This window comes from Pithys albifrons, chromosome Z, assembly GCF_047495875.1.
Source record: "Pithys albifrons albifrons isolate INPA30051 chromosome Z, PitAlb_v1, whole genome shotgun sequence".
NCBI lineage: Eukaryota > Metazoa > Chordata > Aves > Passeriformes > Thamnophilidae > Pithys > Pithys albifrons.
The window spans coordinates 13,589,574-13,608,773 of NC_092497.1; the positions used below are offsets into that span (position 1 = coordinate 13,589,574).

The following is a 19,200-nucleotide window of genomic DNA, read 5'->3' on the forward strand; positions in this document are numbered from 1 at the left end:
AATAAATATCTTCTGTATATTTATGTCTTTGAAGGGATGCATTGCATCAAGTAGTCTCTGCTCACTCACAATGACCAAATAGAAATGTAGTTACACAAGTGACCTTAGTCCTTTGTAAACCTAAAGAAATGTATTTTGTGTAGGCTGGGCTTGTTATTTCTCTTACTATACTAGGAAGAAGTGCTTAAAAACTCAACTTGTTTTCGCAGGTAGCAGAAGAATGAAATCCTGCACTCATTTTGAAGAAACACAAGATGGAAATAACCAAACTTAGCCAGTAAGCGGAACTGTTTTGCTTTGTGAGAACTTGAGCCTGGTCATTTTGATAGTAGCCAAATATCATCTTACAAGGTTAATCTTATTATAGCTTAGAAGTTGTCCTAAGCACGCAGGAACTGCCCTCCAATGAGCAGTAGCACAATGTGTCTTTCAGTAGAGCTGAGGGCACAGGGGATTAGTAAGGTACTCCTAACCTACTTCTTAGCTAAGCTTCTTGGTATAACTGGTATATCATGGCATAAGTACAACACAGCGTGGTATGGCAGGGTTGTGTTTTTAAGCACATTCCTCATGGATTGAGTCTCACTGATGGTGGACTGAGTCAAACAGAAAAGGTAGCGTGCACACCATCCATCCATCGGCATCTCCACCTGAGCGTTTATCTAAATCCCCATAGGACATTAAAAGTCTCCATCCTTCTACTCTGCTTCATGTCCCCTTGTTCCCAGGCTCTCATGGCTCCTCGTTCTCTGTTCTTGGTCCTTTTTCCTCCACTCTGAGTAGGCACTTCCCTGGGAACCTTGGTCCCTCTCTTGACAGCGTAGTAGGAATGGAAAACTGGTGCTGCTTCTGGCAAGCAACTGTCAGACGCATCCACACCTTTTCGCGGAATGTTTTTTCAGTATGTGGTAAACCAGGTTATCATCCAAAAAGGACAGGTCATCATCAAAGGCTGTGGGTCTGCAACAAGCTTGCCTCACTTTGTCAGTGACCAGCTTTTTCTTTTTGGTTAAGTTTTTTAAAATTTTGTCATAGGTGGTCTCAGCTGCATCACAAGATCCACTGCAATACCGGAAAATCAGCTCTTCTTTGGTTTCATATCCCAAATCCAAGTCAGTCACGTTTAAATGTATTTCTGTTAAGACACATCCTCGATTTTTGCCCTTTTGATTCCTCCTTCCCTTTTTGCTGGAATTCTCAATGTTTGTGGCTGCGTTTTGACGGTTTCTCTCCCTCCTACTAAAAATTGGAGTCTGTTTATCTGGTGATCTCCTCAGTCTTTTAATAGTGGCTTGAATAAAGTCCACTACCTCATCAAACTGATCTGGATAATCCTCTGGCATATTAGCTGTTTGGGAAAGAGAGAAAAGACTTTGTCACACATCATCTTGTCCACTCATGTCTCAAAAATAATACACACATGCAAGCTTTTCTACCCATCACTTTAGAGCACATGCCCATGACCCTCAGAAATCTGGGAGAATTTGGAATGATTTAAGTCATCATGGAAACTCATTTGGGGAAAAATAAAGGAGTTATGTATGTATCTCTGCAGGTGTCTGCTGTTGCTTGGTAGCACTTCAGCACATCCTCCAATATTGAATGAGCCCTCTTGAAATCGAGGGGAAAAAAAGCATGTCATGATATGAATATTAGTTAATAGGCAGATGAAGCCACCCTAGAGAGGTTATGCACTCTTCCCAGCAAAGCCTCAAAAGGAAGAGGTTTCTTTAAAGCAATTTTGTGATTATAATTGTTAATTGTTGTCTTTTCACACCAGCAGCAGTTAGTATTGCCAAAGCCACCCATCAGTAAGGCTTTTGGGCATGACAGAAGGAAGAATTTCCTGTGGTACCAGCCTGAGAGATTATTCTTGGCTGAATGCCTGGCTTTTTACTGCTACTAGGGGATAATTATTTTCAGACCTTTTGAAAAATGTCTCATTTTGTATCACAAGATGCTGATTAGACTGAGTAGAAATAGGTCAGAAGTATTATGTTAATTTTCAAAGGGAATGTTATTAATGTCTTGTCTTTTTATGAAAAATTAATTTGAAATTAATCTTTCACCTGATAGATACTCTATCAGTGAAAAATTATTCAAGTAAATTATATGATGAAGTCAATGAAATGTTTTGATACTAGAAGAATGAACCTCTTCAAGGACAATGAAATTAAATATGGTCTGAAATGGTCCCAGACTTCGGCTTTTCATCATGATTGGGAGAAAATCTCATTTTGAAACCTTTCATCTTCCCATGGATGCAATTGCTCAAAATTATCACTCTACTAAATACAGAGAACTAATGGAGGGTCAGGCTGTCAGGACCCCTTGTGCAGGTGCTCTTAAGCCACATTATTAATGATTGTCTCTTAAACACATAAACTGCATTGCAATATTGAGACTTTTTTTCTCACTTCTTGTGTCAAAAATTAAGACTTGAGGACTTGCTTCCTTTGGAGGGAGACCTCAGAGAGGCTTCTCTTTGTCCTTAACTGCTAATAAGCCAACACACATCAGACCATTATCACTCTGGGCCTGCGCACAGTGGAAGTTAATTTCTAGGACTCACACAAATATCTGCAAACCTTGAGAGAGGCAATGTCCAGCACAGTGTACCTGGCCAAGGGTTGGGACCATCACCAAGCCATGAAGGCTCCCACCCAGTCAGGTACTGAGATAGGAATTTCTCCTTAGGCAAAGGCTCAGAAACATGTTTCCATAATGCGCACTGTAAAACAAGAGCCCTGATGGGCAACCCAGCAACACATGTGGTGGCATGGACTGTTAACAGGACAGAGGAAGACATGAGGCTGTCTCCCACTGCCTAGCAAAGGTGCACCTTCATATTGTCAGTAGAAATACCAAACAGAGGAAATGAGAGAGCAGCAGAATCCTAACTCTGTTGGTGCAAAACCCTGCTGAAACAGAGTGCATCTGGACATAAGGAAAAACAGGGACCACTACCTGAAGCAGCCACATCCTAGAGGCCTCCCAGCAAGACAAGACACCAATGAATTGGAAATTTACAGTTTGTCATGGATGTGTTCAGCAAAATAGCTTAGACTGGTAAAAGGGTAATGAAGATTGGAAATCTTGTAACTTAATGAGGGTCACACAAGGGGAGAGGGATGCTATAAACTGTAGAGACAACAATCTCACAGATCAGTGACTGTCCAAAGACATGGAGGAGGAATGGCTGCTACATATACATCTATGTGGAACCTGAACAAGGCAAGGCCCCTCACCCAGTCCAATATTCTTGTGACACCAGTGGTAAGGGCCACCTTCCTGCATTCCTCTGCCATTGTCTCTGTAGCAGGTATCAAAATATCCACTGTGAGTCATACCTACAGGAGGAGGTTGCTTGGATGAATGTGTCCACTGGATGCACTACCCAGCTCTGTGGTAGAACAGGCACATCTACCTACACTATATGAATATTGCCCTGCTGAGCAAGATCCAAGCCAAGGCGATAGGTGATCTATGGTCTTTTAAAGCAAGAAGGGGTAGATGTGTTGCTAAACTCAGTCAAAAAAGTGACCCACGTGGAGCTGACATAACCCTCTTTGCTGAAGTACAAGCTTGGCCCTGGCACAGATACAGATAAAGAGGAGCTGGCAGAAGGCACTTGTTGCTCAGGGACTGGGTAGTTTCTAGATTTCTTACACAGAAACTAGGTTTCTTAGTTAATAGCCTGATACGGGAAGAGTGTAGCCCTGAGGAGCTGGGTCTAGCTGTGCCATTCTCCACTCATCTTCAAATTTCCCCTCTCGTACTGCTGTGACACTCCTCCAGCCCACACTTCTGTCACATATTCCTAGCCCAACCCTTGTAGCAACAGTAGGACACAATGAGACCTTGGCTATGGAGAGTGAAACACAACTGTCAGGGAAGCATATGAGGACTTGGTCATGCAATGGTCAACAATCACCAGGAAGGGGTCAGGAGACTCGCAGGGAAAACCAACCTATGTGTGGAGATTCTTGTTTGTCACCTTCAGACTCATATTTATCTCAAGCTTGGTACAATGCCAGTGCAGTGAGGGGAATAAAAATCCCTCACCTACGAAAAGAGAAACAAAACTGTGGATTCTCTGAAGAGACAACACTTCAACTAGACACACCACTTTTAAATTGCTTGCAATTCAGCTGCAAAAATACCACCTACCTCCGTGAGTGTGCTACGTGCAGAAGTCTATTTCGGCTAAATAGTCATCAGACAACTGTAGGGTCCAAGTACTGTCCTGCCCAAGCCAATCCAAGTATACTCTGGTGTGTAGTAGATAAGAGGGTGAAAAGCCCATGTGGTGGACTGTGTCTCTGCTAAAAGCCCGCGCTGACATCTATCGTGGGTCAAGTGTACCCCAGCTCCACCAAGGGAGATAATGCTGCCAAGGCAGATCACTCGGTGCTGACGGTGACCTGTGATATTTCAGGTGGAGGAATCACACCACGAAAGAGCCCCATAGAACACCACCAAAGCAGGCATGGGATGTCAACACTGCAGAAGGTGAAAGCAGTTAAGGCAAAAAGATGATTAAGTAGTCAATCCAAAAGTGTATCCAACAAGAAAAGCTGTACATACACATACGGAGTAGCTGCACCCAGAAAATGGGATCATTGGCAGCATGACTCATCCTGCTTATCACACTGAGACTCTGACACAAACTGTGCAAGAAGTGTTCCAAGCTGTGTCTAATAGAGCTGGGGATCCCTGCTCGACTCATCCCCTATCACACCAGAAGACACCTGGGAAACTCACTGGGAGGAATGCCAGCACTACAAGTAAGGTGAATGCAATTTTCTGTCTCCAGGGTGGACTTTTCCTCCAGACCAGGGGATTGGAAACTATCCCATACAGATATTCAAATGTATCAATAGGACTCCTGGAGTGACTCCCAGTATTTGGAGAATACATCACTAGAGGAGACAAAAGGCATGTAGGCAATATTAGGAAACTGATAGGAATAATGAGCATGGAGCCCCTCTTGAGAAAATGTGCTGGACCTCTTGATCCTGGTCAGCGTTTGCCCACCTACAACATGTGCTGTTACAGGTTATATGGATCCACTACATCAACACAATGCCAACAGTACTATTGGTCTACTCAAAGACACCTTGCAAATTTCTGTAAGCAACACTCCCCTCTGCCTCTGAGCCACAAACTAGTCATGAACAATGCAATGATGCTCTTTTGGCAGGTTTCCAAGGCACTGCCAAGGTACCCCAGCTTGCTTCCATAATTTAGCTCTGCCTTAGGAACACCTCCAATCCCCACAATCAACTTAGTTTCTGCAGTTTAATAAATCTGAGTAATCAGTGTGACTACAAACAGTCACTAGGAGTGGGTTATAGGGGTCTGGAGGAAACTTTGGCAACCAAGAGTGAAGGGAGACTTGCCTTAGCCCTATGCCTAAATGCCAGACAAGACTCAGTAGGGATAATCAGCTGCCCAATAAGTGTGAGTGTGAAGCCTTAAAACTATAAAGTGCTGCAAAAAACTGCAGAAATAGGACATGGAGCAATCAAGTGGAAACACCAGCACTGACACCAGGTGTGATGGGTTGAAACAAGGCACTAGAGGTACGTGCTAAGGAAACTACCACCAGACATCATACATGAATAAGCAATAACCACTGACCAAAGACTAAACACTTTATAAGGCTAATGGACAGAAGGGAAGGTGGAGAAGAGTAGCAGCAGGACCTCCCCATGCTGATGGGCACTTGTAAGATGTGCTTTAGGGATGCGAGATCTCTCAGCCCCACAGACACCACATGCTGAGCACTTGTTTGGTCTCTGCACTGTGATAAGTGCTGCTGGGAGCAATGGGGGTGCTACGCTGAACCCTGTGGCTCGGGAACATCACTGCGCTCATGTGGCTGCCTTGACATCCTGCGGTGGTTTATAATCTGAGTAAAGCCAGTCAATTGTTACTCCTCTGTCTGCAACACTGTTTAGAAAATGTTTATAGTCTCACCAGCAGCTTTGCTCCTCTACTGCATGGACTGTGCTGACTTGACTGTGCATCAGACAGAGCTTTCTGTGGGGTTTTCACACCTTTGGGAGAAGCAAATACACAGTTTGCATGTGTGTGTGTGCTGCATTTACACATACACACACACAAATACGTCTAATTATACACACACATATTTTTTCAAAATAAACTAGTTTACTGGCAACACTTGCCTTCTGGTGGAAAAGCTGTGAGAAAAAACACATGACAGATGCCTGTCATGTTGTGCAATGTGCCAGCAAAAAATGCTCAGATATTGTGGAATAAAAGCAGTAAAGATCTCTGAGCAGTAGTGCCTGGTCCCAATCTCCAGAGTATGAAGGAATTAGAACGTAAAAATCAAAAGCCATTTTGGGTAGGACAAGATGGGATGGGACAGTACAAGATAAGATAGGACAGGATAGGATAGCCCAGAGCAGCATGTGCTCAATATAGGTTTGCAAAAGTTGTCACATATGTGATACACCTCAAAGCAGGTGTTTCCCAAAGGAAAGGAATGTAAGTTCTGGAAATGTAAAATCCTCCCTCAGGAATCACAGGGCCTCTTTGTGTCTTATTAATTGTGTGGGAGACACTCACAGACCCCACTGGGGTGACAGACTGAGCCCCCCATTTAAACTATGGTGCCATGATCACTCACAAGACTGGAACAAAGTAATGAAGTTTCATTTGGATTTTATGTCACATTTCTGAAATCTGTTTCCTGACTGTCCAGGTCCCTAGTGAAACCCCTTGGAGGCAGTTTCTGTGCAGGCATGTGCAGGTGTTTTTGCATCACCTCTGCATAGCTCCCTTCTGGCAGGAGCCAGAGGCAGGCAGTAGTACCTGTGGGAACTGCAGCCACCATGTGTCCTGTTCCATGCAGCTCACTCTCCTGTAGTTCCTTTCTATGCTTCCTCTTTCAGTGCCATGCCAAGGACCTGACTCCGAAGGCAGGAACAGGCAGAACCTTTTCCTTTGGTTACATCCAGAGCATGGGTCTGTTTTCTAGGGCCAGAGATTCAAGAGTGGTGAGTACTGATGGCAGTACACATGCCAGTCTGCCTCTGGGCACCTTTTCTGTCTCCCACATTCAGCTGACAAGGGCTTTTGATCTGTGAGGGGTTTCTCCTATGACCAGAAAAATATTTTTAAAAGCAAAGAAGAAAGAATGAAATGTCACAAGATGCATATGCATGGGAATCTAGCAGAGTGATCAAACTGGGGACAGAGCTGGTGAATGCCAGATGAACAGGATTTCAGGAGTCAAACAAAAAGAGAAGAAATGAGACTCATTTAAAATACTAATTTAAAAACAATACAAAATAAAATATAAAAACAACCAACACAAGAATATGTGCATATTTTCCTTGTTATTTGCAAGCTGTTTTCTCGCTTCCTGGACCCTTAGGGCACAGTCAGATCACAGCTTTGACCCAGCCTCACAGGTTAGGGCCATCGCGCTGTAATACAAACTGAAATTCTTGCCTCACTGATGCTCTCCAGAACCTGAAGCCTTGATCTGCCTGTTCCCAACCATGGTCACTGTTTCCTGGGCACAGGAAGGGCTGGCAGAATGCATGAGTGCAGGATTCTGCAGCCAAATAGCCATAGCACTCCCCACCAGGCCCAAAAGAAAGCCACCCCAGACTTCTGCTTTGGGCATGCAGAGAAATGTGCCTTCCTTTGGGCATCTTCTCTGCTGCAACCTCCCAAGGCCTGACTTTGCATTTCTACTTTATTAAAGACACCATGTGACAGCAGGACGGGGATCTGATTCCTGTGCTTCACAGAAGAATAAATTATACAGTCTTCTGATAGACTTCTACATAAAACAGGTCTAAATTAATATCCAAAGCAAATTGATCCCATTCTCCCATTAAGTAAAAGTGGAAAATTTATTTCTGTCTGTTCAAATGTGATCATAATTACATCTTGTACAACTATTCCTTTGAATTCACTATCAAGCCAAAAAGTCCCCCACATGCAGTGGCAGTAACCCAGCATGGCAGAGCAAGAAACCCTCAGCTTGTACCTGACCAAAAATTGGTTTCAGTGGGAACAGATGGATCTTCAGTTTCTGAGAAAAAAAATCCAGTTACTCATTTTGGTGCCTGGTTGTGGATTTAAAAGAAAAACTACACTCTCTTCTGATCATGCTGTTTCCTATGGCATACAAGAAGAGCTTAAATCCTATAAATTTCAAAACAATAATGTATATTGGTGGCTTTTGCTTTTTTTTTTTGTAAATCTCATAAAACTCTCACTAATTTTAAGAAATTTAAATTCTGATAGTCTCATTTTAAGTTTTTCAAAACTATGCTTTATAGAATAGCTTTCCACATTGATCTCAAGGAAATAAAATCACATCAATGCCATATCATTTGGCACTTTGCATATCCTGAGTTATAGTCTGCAATAAAAGTCTGTAATAAAGGTATACTAAACATGATAAAATTCTTCATTTAGATTGTAGCTTTTATGGATGCATTTGTGGCAGGGTATAGCTACAGCATCAAAACATCAGACTAAACATTTAACTAAATGACCAAGATACTTAACTCAAGCACAGTCTTTCAATTCGATAAGTTCAAACAACAGTATTCAGACTCTAAAGTACAATTTCAAAGTTCCAAGGGGGGTTAATCCAGCTCATTATAATGGTAAGCAATATTTAGAAAATTCAGATCCAGATCTGTATTAGGATCAAAGGGCCTTTTTTCAAAAGCAGTTCTGGTACTTGAGTCTGGGACCTTCATTAATTCCTTTCTTGTCTGGTTATTTTTTAAGATTCTTCCAGTGTTACATTCACAAAGACATTTCTTCTTAGGCCATTTACTAGTGGGAAATATTCAACTGACATGTCTCTAAGAGTCAGTGCAGTGAATCATTCTTTTTTTTTTTTTGTTGCTTATGAAGATTACTTTGGCATACCATTTATTCAATAATTAGTTTTGTATTCAGCTTGCTTTGCAGTACAGTTTTCAGGTACTTATTATAGTGGACATGGCCTGTCTGAACACAGATTATCTCCCTCTCACACAACAAGGACATACTTCAGGAGAGATTTGGAGTAACCATTTTGTGGAAATGCAACCTTAACCAGGATAAAATTACTAATATGATGATCATTCTGCTTTGCAAAGTAAAAAAGCACCAGCTGTGGGGGGGATAAACCATTTATTTTATTGAAAATGAAATATTTTTCATAAAAAACCAAAGCCTATTATATGCAGGCATCAAAGCAAAGGCAGGTGTTAAAAATAGTTATACTGAAATGTTTTTGATATGTAAACAATTAAATTAAAAGAACTACCTCTGAGGCATGACTTTGCTTTTATACCTTGTGTGAAAACCCATAGGGCAAAGAGTGAAATGGAAACCAGGTGGTTATATCCATTAGAAAACAGAGCATCAAACACAGCAGGGTCAGCTCATCTTTAAATGTTTAATACAGTCCTGTATCACTACCTCACTCCTGGCCCACGCAGCTCCCATGCTGTATCCTCTCCTCAACTCAGAGAGCCCTTAGAAATGGAGCCTCTCACTAATTCCACTTGTCTCCCATCAAGGCAAAGTGCTAAGTAACCTGGTAGATGACCCTAGGGCCACTAGCACTACACAGGTATGATGAGGCAGCACTGAAAAAAGGCATAGGATTGACCTTCCTGCTGTGCTTGCTCCTGATGGAGCAGGCAAGTTTTGTGTTTGTAACTCAGTAGCTAACCTTTCTGCTTCCCCAGTGTTGGTCATAATGACAAATCCACAGAACCCTGTGTATTTTTGCACCGCCCTGCTTGGCAGTGCCTTCCCTTCCATTCTTGGCCTGCCTTCTTGCAGGTAGAAACACTGGTTCCCACCAAGAGAAGTAAGGAGGGAAACAATAGGACCACCACAATTGTTGCCAGCTGTGGGAAGTCCGTGGGAGCAGGGGGAAACAGCAAGATCAGAAGAACCATGTGAAGCAGAGGAAGTTGCCTTGTGAGTTGACCTGTCCTTGAGAGTCTCATGTTCTTCACTCAGCCCAGGCAGGTTGCTCACAGGACCCTACTCTCTGGTGGGTTGCACTCCTCTGTCTACCCCTACCTCTGGCCTCTCTGGGGTGGGCAAAGGAGTGTCTCACCCTGCAGTCAAGCAGCAGAGGAGCAATAGGATAATGTGGCCTTGTCTCTGACACAGAGTTTTGAAACATCAGCTCTGAGGCACCACAGAGCAGATACCTGTTCAGCAGTCACTCTTGAGTTTTTGTGGCAGCTCCTGCAGGTGCTGTCAGGAGCCTGTCTGCACTGGGGCCTTATTGTACAGAGCAGTGTGTGTGCATGAGCACCGACAAAGGGTCTCTGCATCGGAAGAAGTTACAACATAAAAAGTGCAAGAAAGGAAAAGAGAAAACATGGCAGTGCCCTGCCTGAAGCCAGTGATGTAAGCAGGATCCAAACCTTGGGAAAGCACATACCTGCTGTCTTCTCACCAAGGCCTTGTAGCCTCAAAATCCATACAGTGGTGAGTAAATATTCAGCTTCCCAATAAAAACTGAGCTTATGCTTAAGATTTCGTTAAGCGAGAGCTTCAAATGGGTTTGTATGAGTGTGACCCAAAACATGTGGCTTCTAGTAGCAAAACCACATGCATCAGCTAACAGGTACAGCACAAAGGTGTGTTGTAATGGAAAAAGTACTGACAGCAATAAAAAAAAAAATTCTTCAGCAACCCTGGTGCAGAAGTGATCCAGCCCAGCCCTCACATGACATCAGTAAAACTACACATCACTGACCCAGCCCCTCTTTAATGCCAATTCATTAAATGGAAAGAGCATGTCTAAATCAGTAACAGCAACTCTTACTGGGCTGCCTGTGCTCTTACATCTTTCCCATTGTGTTTTAGGGGTGTTTCCAAAGAACATGCACAGATAGCAAAGCAGCAGGAAGCGACCCGAAAGGAATCCTATTCCATTCTCTTTCCTGGGGCAGTGAAGCAGAACTGTCCAGGTAAAACCATGGTGTTTGTCTTGTGGTTATTTGCCACAATTTGTGTTGCTATCAGCTTTGATCTGACATATAAACAACATGTGTTCTTCCATTGCTGCCTTTGCTTACCTGCATTTCAATGTGTTTATGAGAGGAAAAATACAGGAATTTTTGATACTGCAGTTTGGAAAGTGTCCCTGGCTATAGAGCAGGTGCTATGTACTCTGCTGCAGAAGGTCTCATGTTGTGAAGTGTGGGCCACAACCTGCCAGACAGCACTGGCATGTGCTCAGAAGAGCAAGCTCCTTCCTAACTGCTACACCAGATACTACCTCCCTGTCACAAATTTCCTAAAAAAAATGCTAATTTAGCCAAAGAAATCTTACATATGTTTGAGATGGGAGCAGAGAGAGTTCAGATGTTTGTATGTAGCTTGTTAGCTAAAGGGGATATTACCAGCTTATCTCTGAATATGTGTCCATCTGAGGAGTCTGGGCATACTGCTGTAACACTGCCCAGCCCGGCAGGAAAACAAATCTATGGATTTCAGTATTTTCTTCTTTTGAGGACTACTCCTGCTCAATAATCTTTGAAGCATTTGTATAAATCCCAAAGGCTTCTAAGAAATGTACCTGCAGGTTTCAGGTAAAGTGCTGTACCAATACATACAGCCTAGCCTGCTAGGTCAAACAAGTGGCTTTGTTCCTTAAAAAGAATGTTGATACATGAAATTACTCACATAGTTAATTCTATGGCTTTTTTGTTTTGTTTTGGTTTTTTTATATGTATTCCAATAGATATTTTGTTTATTAATGCTTTATAATATTTTAAAATATTTTTTCTTTCTTCTCTTTGTAATTGGGACTGAATTTCCAAGAACCACTGAAATCTTTCCTGTCATCCACTTTACCAAATACTACTCAATCAAAAACTGCAGCTGGTTTTGTCAAAAATGACTGCTCTGCAGTGTCAACCGACCCTACCAGCACTAATGTGTGAGTGGCCTATTTAGATGTCTGATGATCCTGAACATGGGTATGCTGCAGTATTTTGAATTCATAGTTTCTTTTTTGGCATTAACTGACTACCTCAGAAATATGAAAATCCACAACAAATGTACTTATGTAGGATTTGGCCTATGTACTACAAGTTTTATGTTACAGTTTCTTGATAGTGTGTGTGGGGAATGATGGCTGGTTATTTGCACTATATCCATCCCTGAACATCTGCAGTTGTGAGGGGTGGGACTCAATGATCCAAATGACTTCTCAAAGGCTCTGTAACTTTAAATATTTTAGAACTGCTTCATGCAGTCCTAATCAGGGACAGTATAATACACAAAGACATTACAACGTATCAGTCTGAGGACCTTCTGCTAGTGGACAAATAATGTCTACCTTATCGAATTCAGTGATAACCTGATGAATACTTCACACAACTGAGTTCTTCAACCTTCAAAAAAGATTTTGAAGTTCCTCATCTGCAGACTCTGAATACAAGGATTTCTAAAATATATTAAAGAGGCTTATGAAAGATGACCAAGAAAAGCATGTTCAGGTGTGATATCTACCAATGAACACTTGCAAAACATCTAAAAGGATTCACACTTTCACTCACAATTTTTTGAGGTCCCTAAATTGAAAAGCAGCAAAGAAATAAAACTTTCAACAAAGGGTAACTCAAACTGAAAATAAAACCATATTATCTTGCATGTTCCTCCTTAGGCTGCAGAATACTCTTCACTGGAGTATATTCAGTATTTACCCAAGACTACAAAGAATTTTTTTTCTGGGGCTGCATGTCTCTGGATTTAACCAGATCCATCCCATGGTGGGGTTTTTTTTAGAATTTTGTCCATGAACGGACTAAATTGAATGCTTGAGATTTTTAAATGCCTGGATAACCTGGGTGTCCCCATGCAATAAACTTTATTATGTATATGCTGGCCTGGGGACATGGGCACACTTGTCCTGACACTGGCCGGGTGCACCAGCTATGTTGGATGCACTGGCTGTGCTGGACACACTGTGGTCACATGACACTTGTGACACCTGCTTGGTGTGGCTGATACTTCCCTGATGCATTGGATTTACTCCGCACAGACAGGTTACCTCTGTATCATCTGCGTGTCCTAGGCTAAAGCACATGTGCCACACCATAGATGAGTTGAGCAGGAAGGCCCGGACAGAAACATTAGAGTTGTAGTTCATAACACTGAATGGGCCTAATAAATAATGTAGGGAAGAAAATGCATTAAGCTGGAAGCATAATTTAATACTGTTTTTGCCTTAAAGAGCCCTGCAATATCACTGTTTATTCTAGACACTTTTTATATTAGTTGATAAACTTGCAGCTAAGTGCAATAACTTAATATTAAATACCCCTTTGCAGGGGCATGAAGGATTTTTAACAGGGATACAACATTCATATGTTTCAGCATATACTAGAAGAGCTTCAACAATGAATGACCATTCAGTGCCCTTCGAATAACTCAGATGTCATGATGCAAAAATCCCACCTTTCCTTCCTATTAGGAAGGAAAAGTCCATTGTGAGTTTTTTGATTTAATTCTACATGTTTACTACTAGTTCTCAGTAAAGATGCTCACTTGATCAAGAGGCTCTTCAGAAGTCCAGTTCTCACATATATATTGATTATGTCCATACAGCAACAAAGAGTTGCAAAATATATTCATTGGGAATTATATGACAAACAAGAATTTGGCTCCCTCTGCACTGTCATGCTTCTGAAGTGGCTGATTTGGTATTTAGTTTATAATAATTTGGTTTATCTTTGTTCTGTTTACAGTTGGTATTTAAGCTAAGCGTGTCCTTCCCCCAACAGACTGTAGCATAAGGGAAACAAAGAAAGGGTTACAAGCTCTGCGGCTACTCTTTTTAAGGTTTTGTGTGAAACAAGCTACCCTGTGAACATTGGTTCCAAAACACCTAGGAATACTGGATTCAACTCTGATGCAATGCTTTTATGGCGGTTACTACCACTCCAGCCTCCAGTCCACTTAAAAATGCAGAAGACTGCAATTGCAGTCCTCTGCCATCTCTAATTACTGCCCTAAACAGCAAAGGTCAGCACACTACACCTGATCAGCCCAGGAGGTTAGGACCCTGCCTGGAGCCTGGAAAGAAGGAAGGTTTCAAGCCAATCTGAAAGGAATGGGGTAACATCAGGTGACCTCAGAGCACTTTGCAAAGAAAGCAATTCCATCAAATGAGAACACAAAAGGATGTCAAGGGCCTGGGAAATAGATCTGTGCTCCAGCAAGCTGTTTGGCCTGCTCTTAGGTGTGAGACTTGATCTCATAGTCCTATGATCCCCTGGTGCAAAGTGGTGTGTGGGAGACCCAGGCTCTCTGGAGTAAGAGCAGTGCACACCACAGAGCAAATGCTCCACTCAGCCTGCACAGAGAACGGCTTTAGGGGACAGCAGTGCACCACTCTTTGAATGTAGGCAGTGCCCAGCCCTGTTCAGTGCCTGCACGCAGCCATATGCGTATTGAGACAACATAAGGTGATGATGGTGCTCCCACCACTTTGTCAGCTGACTCCTGCAAAAGGGCTCAGTAAAGAAGCTGACCAACAGTATCCACAGAGATACCAACACATGGCAGGTTCAACAGCAGACAGCTGGGTAGCTGCAAGCATATCTCCATGGCCTTGGTACATTGCCTCTGCTTGTAAGAGAAACCTTGAAGAGGGAAGTCTACATGGTGTAGACAATTATTCCTCTTGTGTACATTATTCTATGTCTTTCATGTGCTGAAGGGCTCATGCCACCAAATTGTAAGTGCAGAGAAAGGATTATGTCAAAGACACTGATGGGGGTGACTACAACAAAGTGCTGCTGCAGCAGGAAGGCAGAGATGTGCCTGGGTAGGATCAATCTCCCAGGCCGTTTGAAGACTGCTCTCCCAACACCACACACTTTTAAATCAACTATAAACAGCACAAAAGTGGATCAAAATATTTCACTGCTCTCTTACAGCCACCACTTTTGCAGATCTCCCCTGACTCATTCAACTTGGCAACACAGAGGAGAGAAGAGTTTCTGACTTTTGGGAACAGGTGCTGTGTAAACTACTGCCATGCAAAAACCACAGGAATTCCCTGGGTTTTCCTCAATTTCTCATGTGAAGAACAGCACAACTTCCTTTCCCCTTGTAGCCAGTCCCATTTGTTTGTGATCTGCAAGGTTAAGAGATTGAGACCAAACTATCAGCCCTTTCTCAAATGACTATCCTGTGCAATAACCTGTGGCCCAGCTCTGCTCGGCAAAGCCCACGTCTGTACTCTGGAACAGAGATACCTGGAAGAGGCTGTACATTGATACTACCATAGCTCAGGTCAAACACAGATTGTCTTTCTCCCTGCTTCTTGTTCACCCAATCCACAGGAAAAAAAAAGAGGCAACAATGAGAAGTTGTGGACACTGTGAAGAGACAGGATCATTACTGCAGCCTGTCACCAGGAGCTGCTGCAGAGAAACCAGCTCACAAGGAACATATTCCCGGAGGTTGACTTCACAATAAAAGCAAGCATTGTACAAACACTACCACTTTGGAAAAATGAAACATTAATGCTTGTTGAAGCTTCTGCCAGAGCTATGAACTGACTGATGCTGCTTTTCTCCCAGTGCTCTTCCTGCCACCAGCACTTCAGCAAGCCTGTGAGAGTGGAACAGCACAGTGGTCTGAAAAGCTGATCACTGCCTTTTGTAGAACAGCACTTCTGCAGCACATTGCTCACTATGGAGAAGAAGATCACCATGTGTGATAGCTCCATGATACTGGCAGGTTGGAACCCTGGAAGGGAACACTTTTGGCCAACCTCTCTGTGTGGAGGAGCTGAAAGCATGTCAGGGGCTGCCAGTCTGTGACCAGTAGGAGCCCAGGCTGGGATATGTGGAGGCAGCAGCCTAGGCAAGATTCCAGCAAGGGGAGAAACACTAGCAAGAAAAGGAAGGAGGGAAGACCAAATGGGGAAGGATATAGATGTGTGTGTGTGTGTGTAAGAGTAGATGGGTGTTTAGGAGGGTCGAAACAAAGTCAGGTTACACAGTTCCACACTTGGTGCCTCCATGCTCCTTTACCCTGGCTGCACCCAGAAAAAGAGAGCTGAGCTGCCCGTAGCTGGAGCTGCAGCAGGCGCAGGAAAGGAGATGCCTCCAGATAAGGAGACAGAAATGAATCCCAATTACTGAATACTGTCTGCATCCTGTAACAGGCTAAACAGAGAGGGCTGAGCAAGGGCAGAAGAAGCAACCTCAAAGCTCCAACAGTGCCTTTGCAAAGTGAATGTCTCCACTGTTCATGTGAGTATTTTGCCACTTCTTACTGAGTCATATTAAATCTCTCTTTAAAAAGCCACCAGAGTTAGCATAACACTCACACACCACTGTGAAAATCCTGTACCTGCTATTGTAGGAGACCTATTATTAGCGAGGCATTATTATCTGTCATTTGGATTGTAAACTTACTGTGAGCTAGTTCATGTGGATTGCTCTGCATCAAACTCCTAACGTTGTCACAGCTACTCTTCTGTAAATTTCCATGTGGACACACTACTTTCGAGATCAGAATCCAAGAAGCAGCACTCCAGGATGTATACAGTGCCTCTCACCATGGAGCCCAGCCTCCAGCAGGACTTGCGCCCACTACAGGCAGTGAGTAATTTCATTGGCAAATCTGAGCAGGGAGAGGAGGCTGAGACAGTGGGGAAAGGGTTTCAGTGCCTGCACTGCGAGGTGTATGAACCTGATCCTTCTCTCGCCTCCTCTGCATACAACAAGCTTCCCCATCTCTTCATGTTTTTCAACAGAAGGGATCTTAAGACTGCCAGGAAGGGCTGGACTGGGTGGGGGGCTTTGCCATTGCAGTTGCCAGCCCAAGCTTTGGAGAATGAGTTTGTTTGGAGCTGCTGGAGCAAGACCAAAGCCAGTGATGCTGCCCAGGAGAGAAGTAGGGGAAGTGTGGGGTTCCTTTCCTCACCCTGATACCTGAACAAAGGGAAGCACGTTTAGCAAGACAGACAGCAGTTGCTACAAAGGGGAATGTTTCTTACAGTCACTGTGCACAGCATAGGAAGGCAGCAGGCTGATGGGGGAGAGATCATCTTCAGGTCCCTCTACCACTGAAGGGGACCCCTTGGGAGGCGTCTTACCAGTGGGCAGGGGCAAAGTGGAGACCGTGTTGAGCAGCACCACGCAGACAGCCACAACATCCCATAACTTCATCTTAGATCTCCTTCCAACACGGGCCCCTGGCAGAAAGGACAAGCAGGGTTAGCTTCCAGCTGCTGTGCTCCCCCAGTTTTGTCCCCACCCAACCAGTCCTGAGACAAAGCTGAGCAGCATTGCACCCGAGATCAGACTGGTTCACCTGGGCCAGGCCTGTGAACAGAGCAGGCGAAACAACCTGTTCCCAACTCAACCTTTCAGAGCAAGTGAGGTAGGCTTTCCCCAGCAAGTGAAGGGTGTGGGAGAGGGAGGCACAAGATAGCTTCCAGTCCCTCTATTCCCAAGAGTGCTTCAATGAGGGGAATGGGCAGGCTGGCCCACAGAGTCTGTTTCCAGGGATGCAGGAGTGTGACCATGTTTCTGCGCTGGCCGGCAGGCAGGTGGCCTTGTGCTTTTCCAGAACCCAGGTGGTGCCAGGGCATTTATTTCCCGTTTGGACCAGAGAGGATCAGTCTGATCTGGGGTGCCAGGCTGTGCAGATTTGATATGCTACTGGCAAACCTTCCTTTCTGTCTCTTCTTCCTCTCCCTTCACCTTTTTCCTTTCCCTTCCCCTTTCTTCTTCCCCCTCCCTTTGCCCTCTCCAATACAGTTCTCTTTTCTCTTCATTTTTTTCCTCTTCTTTTCTCCTTTGTTTTCTCTTCACTTGTCACCTTTTATTTCCTAATATTCTTCCTTTTTCCTGTTCATTCATCTTTGCCTATTGTCTTCTTCTTTTCTACCTTTTTCCCTTTCCCCTTGCTTCAGAATTTCTTTTTTAATTCCCTTTTCTCCTTCCACTTTCTTTTTCCCTTTCCTCTTTGTTTCCATTTCCTTTTCATTTTCCTTTTCTTTCCCCTTCCGTTTCCGTCCCGATTCCTCTTTCTTTCTTTCTGATCCCCTTTTCTTCTCCTTTCCTTCTCTCCCTTCTCTTCCATTTCCCTTCCCTTCGCTTGCCTCTTCTCGCTCCTTGGCTGCTCTGGTCACAGTCTGCCACGGCACGTACCGTCTTTCACGACACGTACCCTCTGCCCGCTGCACGGGAGTGAGAGATGCCCTCAGCTCGGTTCGGCACCGGGCAGTGTCCAGCCCGAGAGGCGCAGCCCCCCCCCCGGCGGGACCCGCGGAGGTCCCGATCCCTCTTCCGCAGCGGGGCTCGGGGTGCGGCTGCCGCTCGGTGCGCGCCTTCCCCGCCGGCCTCTACCTTCGCACCTTGCCGTGTTGGGCGGACTACTGCCCGCCCGCCCCTCCACGCACCCCTCCTGGGCCTCACCTCTGAGCTGGTCTCGTCGGACCCGAGATGGACATTAACGCAGTGGAGTCGAGCGGCCGGACGGGCGATGCATGTGGCCAGGTCGGGGTCCCACCGCCGGCACCCTCTTTGCACAAAGGAGGGAGGAAGGGAGAGGGACGTATGCAGGAGGGGCAGTAAGGTCGCAGGTCTGGATGGAGGCAGCGGGGAGCCGCCAGCACAGTGCCCGGCGGCCTCCCCCGCCGCCGCCGCAGGTGCTGTGCCCGCGGGAGGAGCGGCGCCGCGGGAGGCTCTGCCTGCTCCGGCCCCGGAGCCGCGCTCAGCAGCGGCGGGAGCGGCCCGAGCCGCGGGAAGCGCCGCCTGGCAGCGGGAGCTGGCGCTGGGTGTTGCGTTTGGGACCCTGACTGGAAATCTGAGAAAGACACTCCATCAACAACTGCGGGGAGTCAGATGAAGACATCAGCGCTCCTGTAAGGCCAGCTGGTCCAGCACCGCGGGTAGCCTCGCAATGCTCGGGCACGCACACAACGGCGGGAAAGAAAAAAAAAAAAAAAAAAGGAAAACCACAAAAAAACCCCCCAACAGTGGAGGAAGGAAGGGGAAAAAAATCAAAACACCCCCGTCAGCCTGCTGTGAGAATCAGAGGCCGGCGCTGGGATTTGTAGAGCCGGTGGCAGCAGCAGCGAGGCTTACTCCTCCCCAGCGGAGTCCCGTGTCGGCGAAAGCTTAGATCCAAGCGGGAGCGCGGCGGGAA

At 44.8% G+C, this 19,200-nt stretch overlaps 1 protein-coding gene across 1 annotated transcript; it reads right to left on the minus strand.

Annotated features, from left to right (window-relative positions):
• Positions 1-863: 863 nt before the first annotated feature.
• Positions 864-18,479, minus strand: GDNF (glial cell derived neurotrophic factor). Its single transcript, XM_071580994.1, has 3 exons — positions 18,468-18,479; positions 17,042-17,239; positions 864-1,348 (listed from the first exon to the last, which is right to left on the minus strand). The coding sequence occupies exons 2-3, from the start codon at positions 17,211-17,213 to the stop codon at positions 864-866; spliced, it is 657 nt and encodes a 218-aa protein (XP_071437095.1). The 5' UTR covers positions 17,214-17,239; positions 18,468-18,479.
• Between the last annotated feature and the right edge of the window lie 721 nt (positions 18,480-19,200).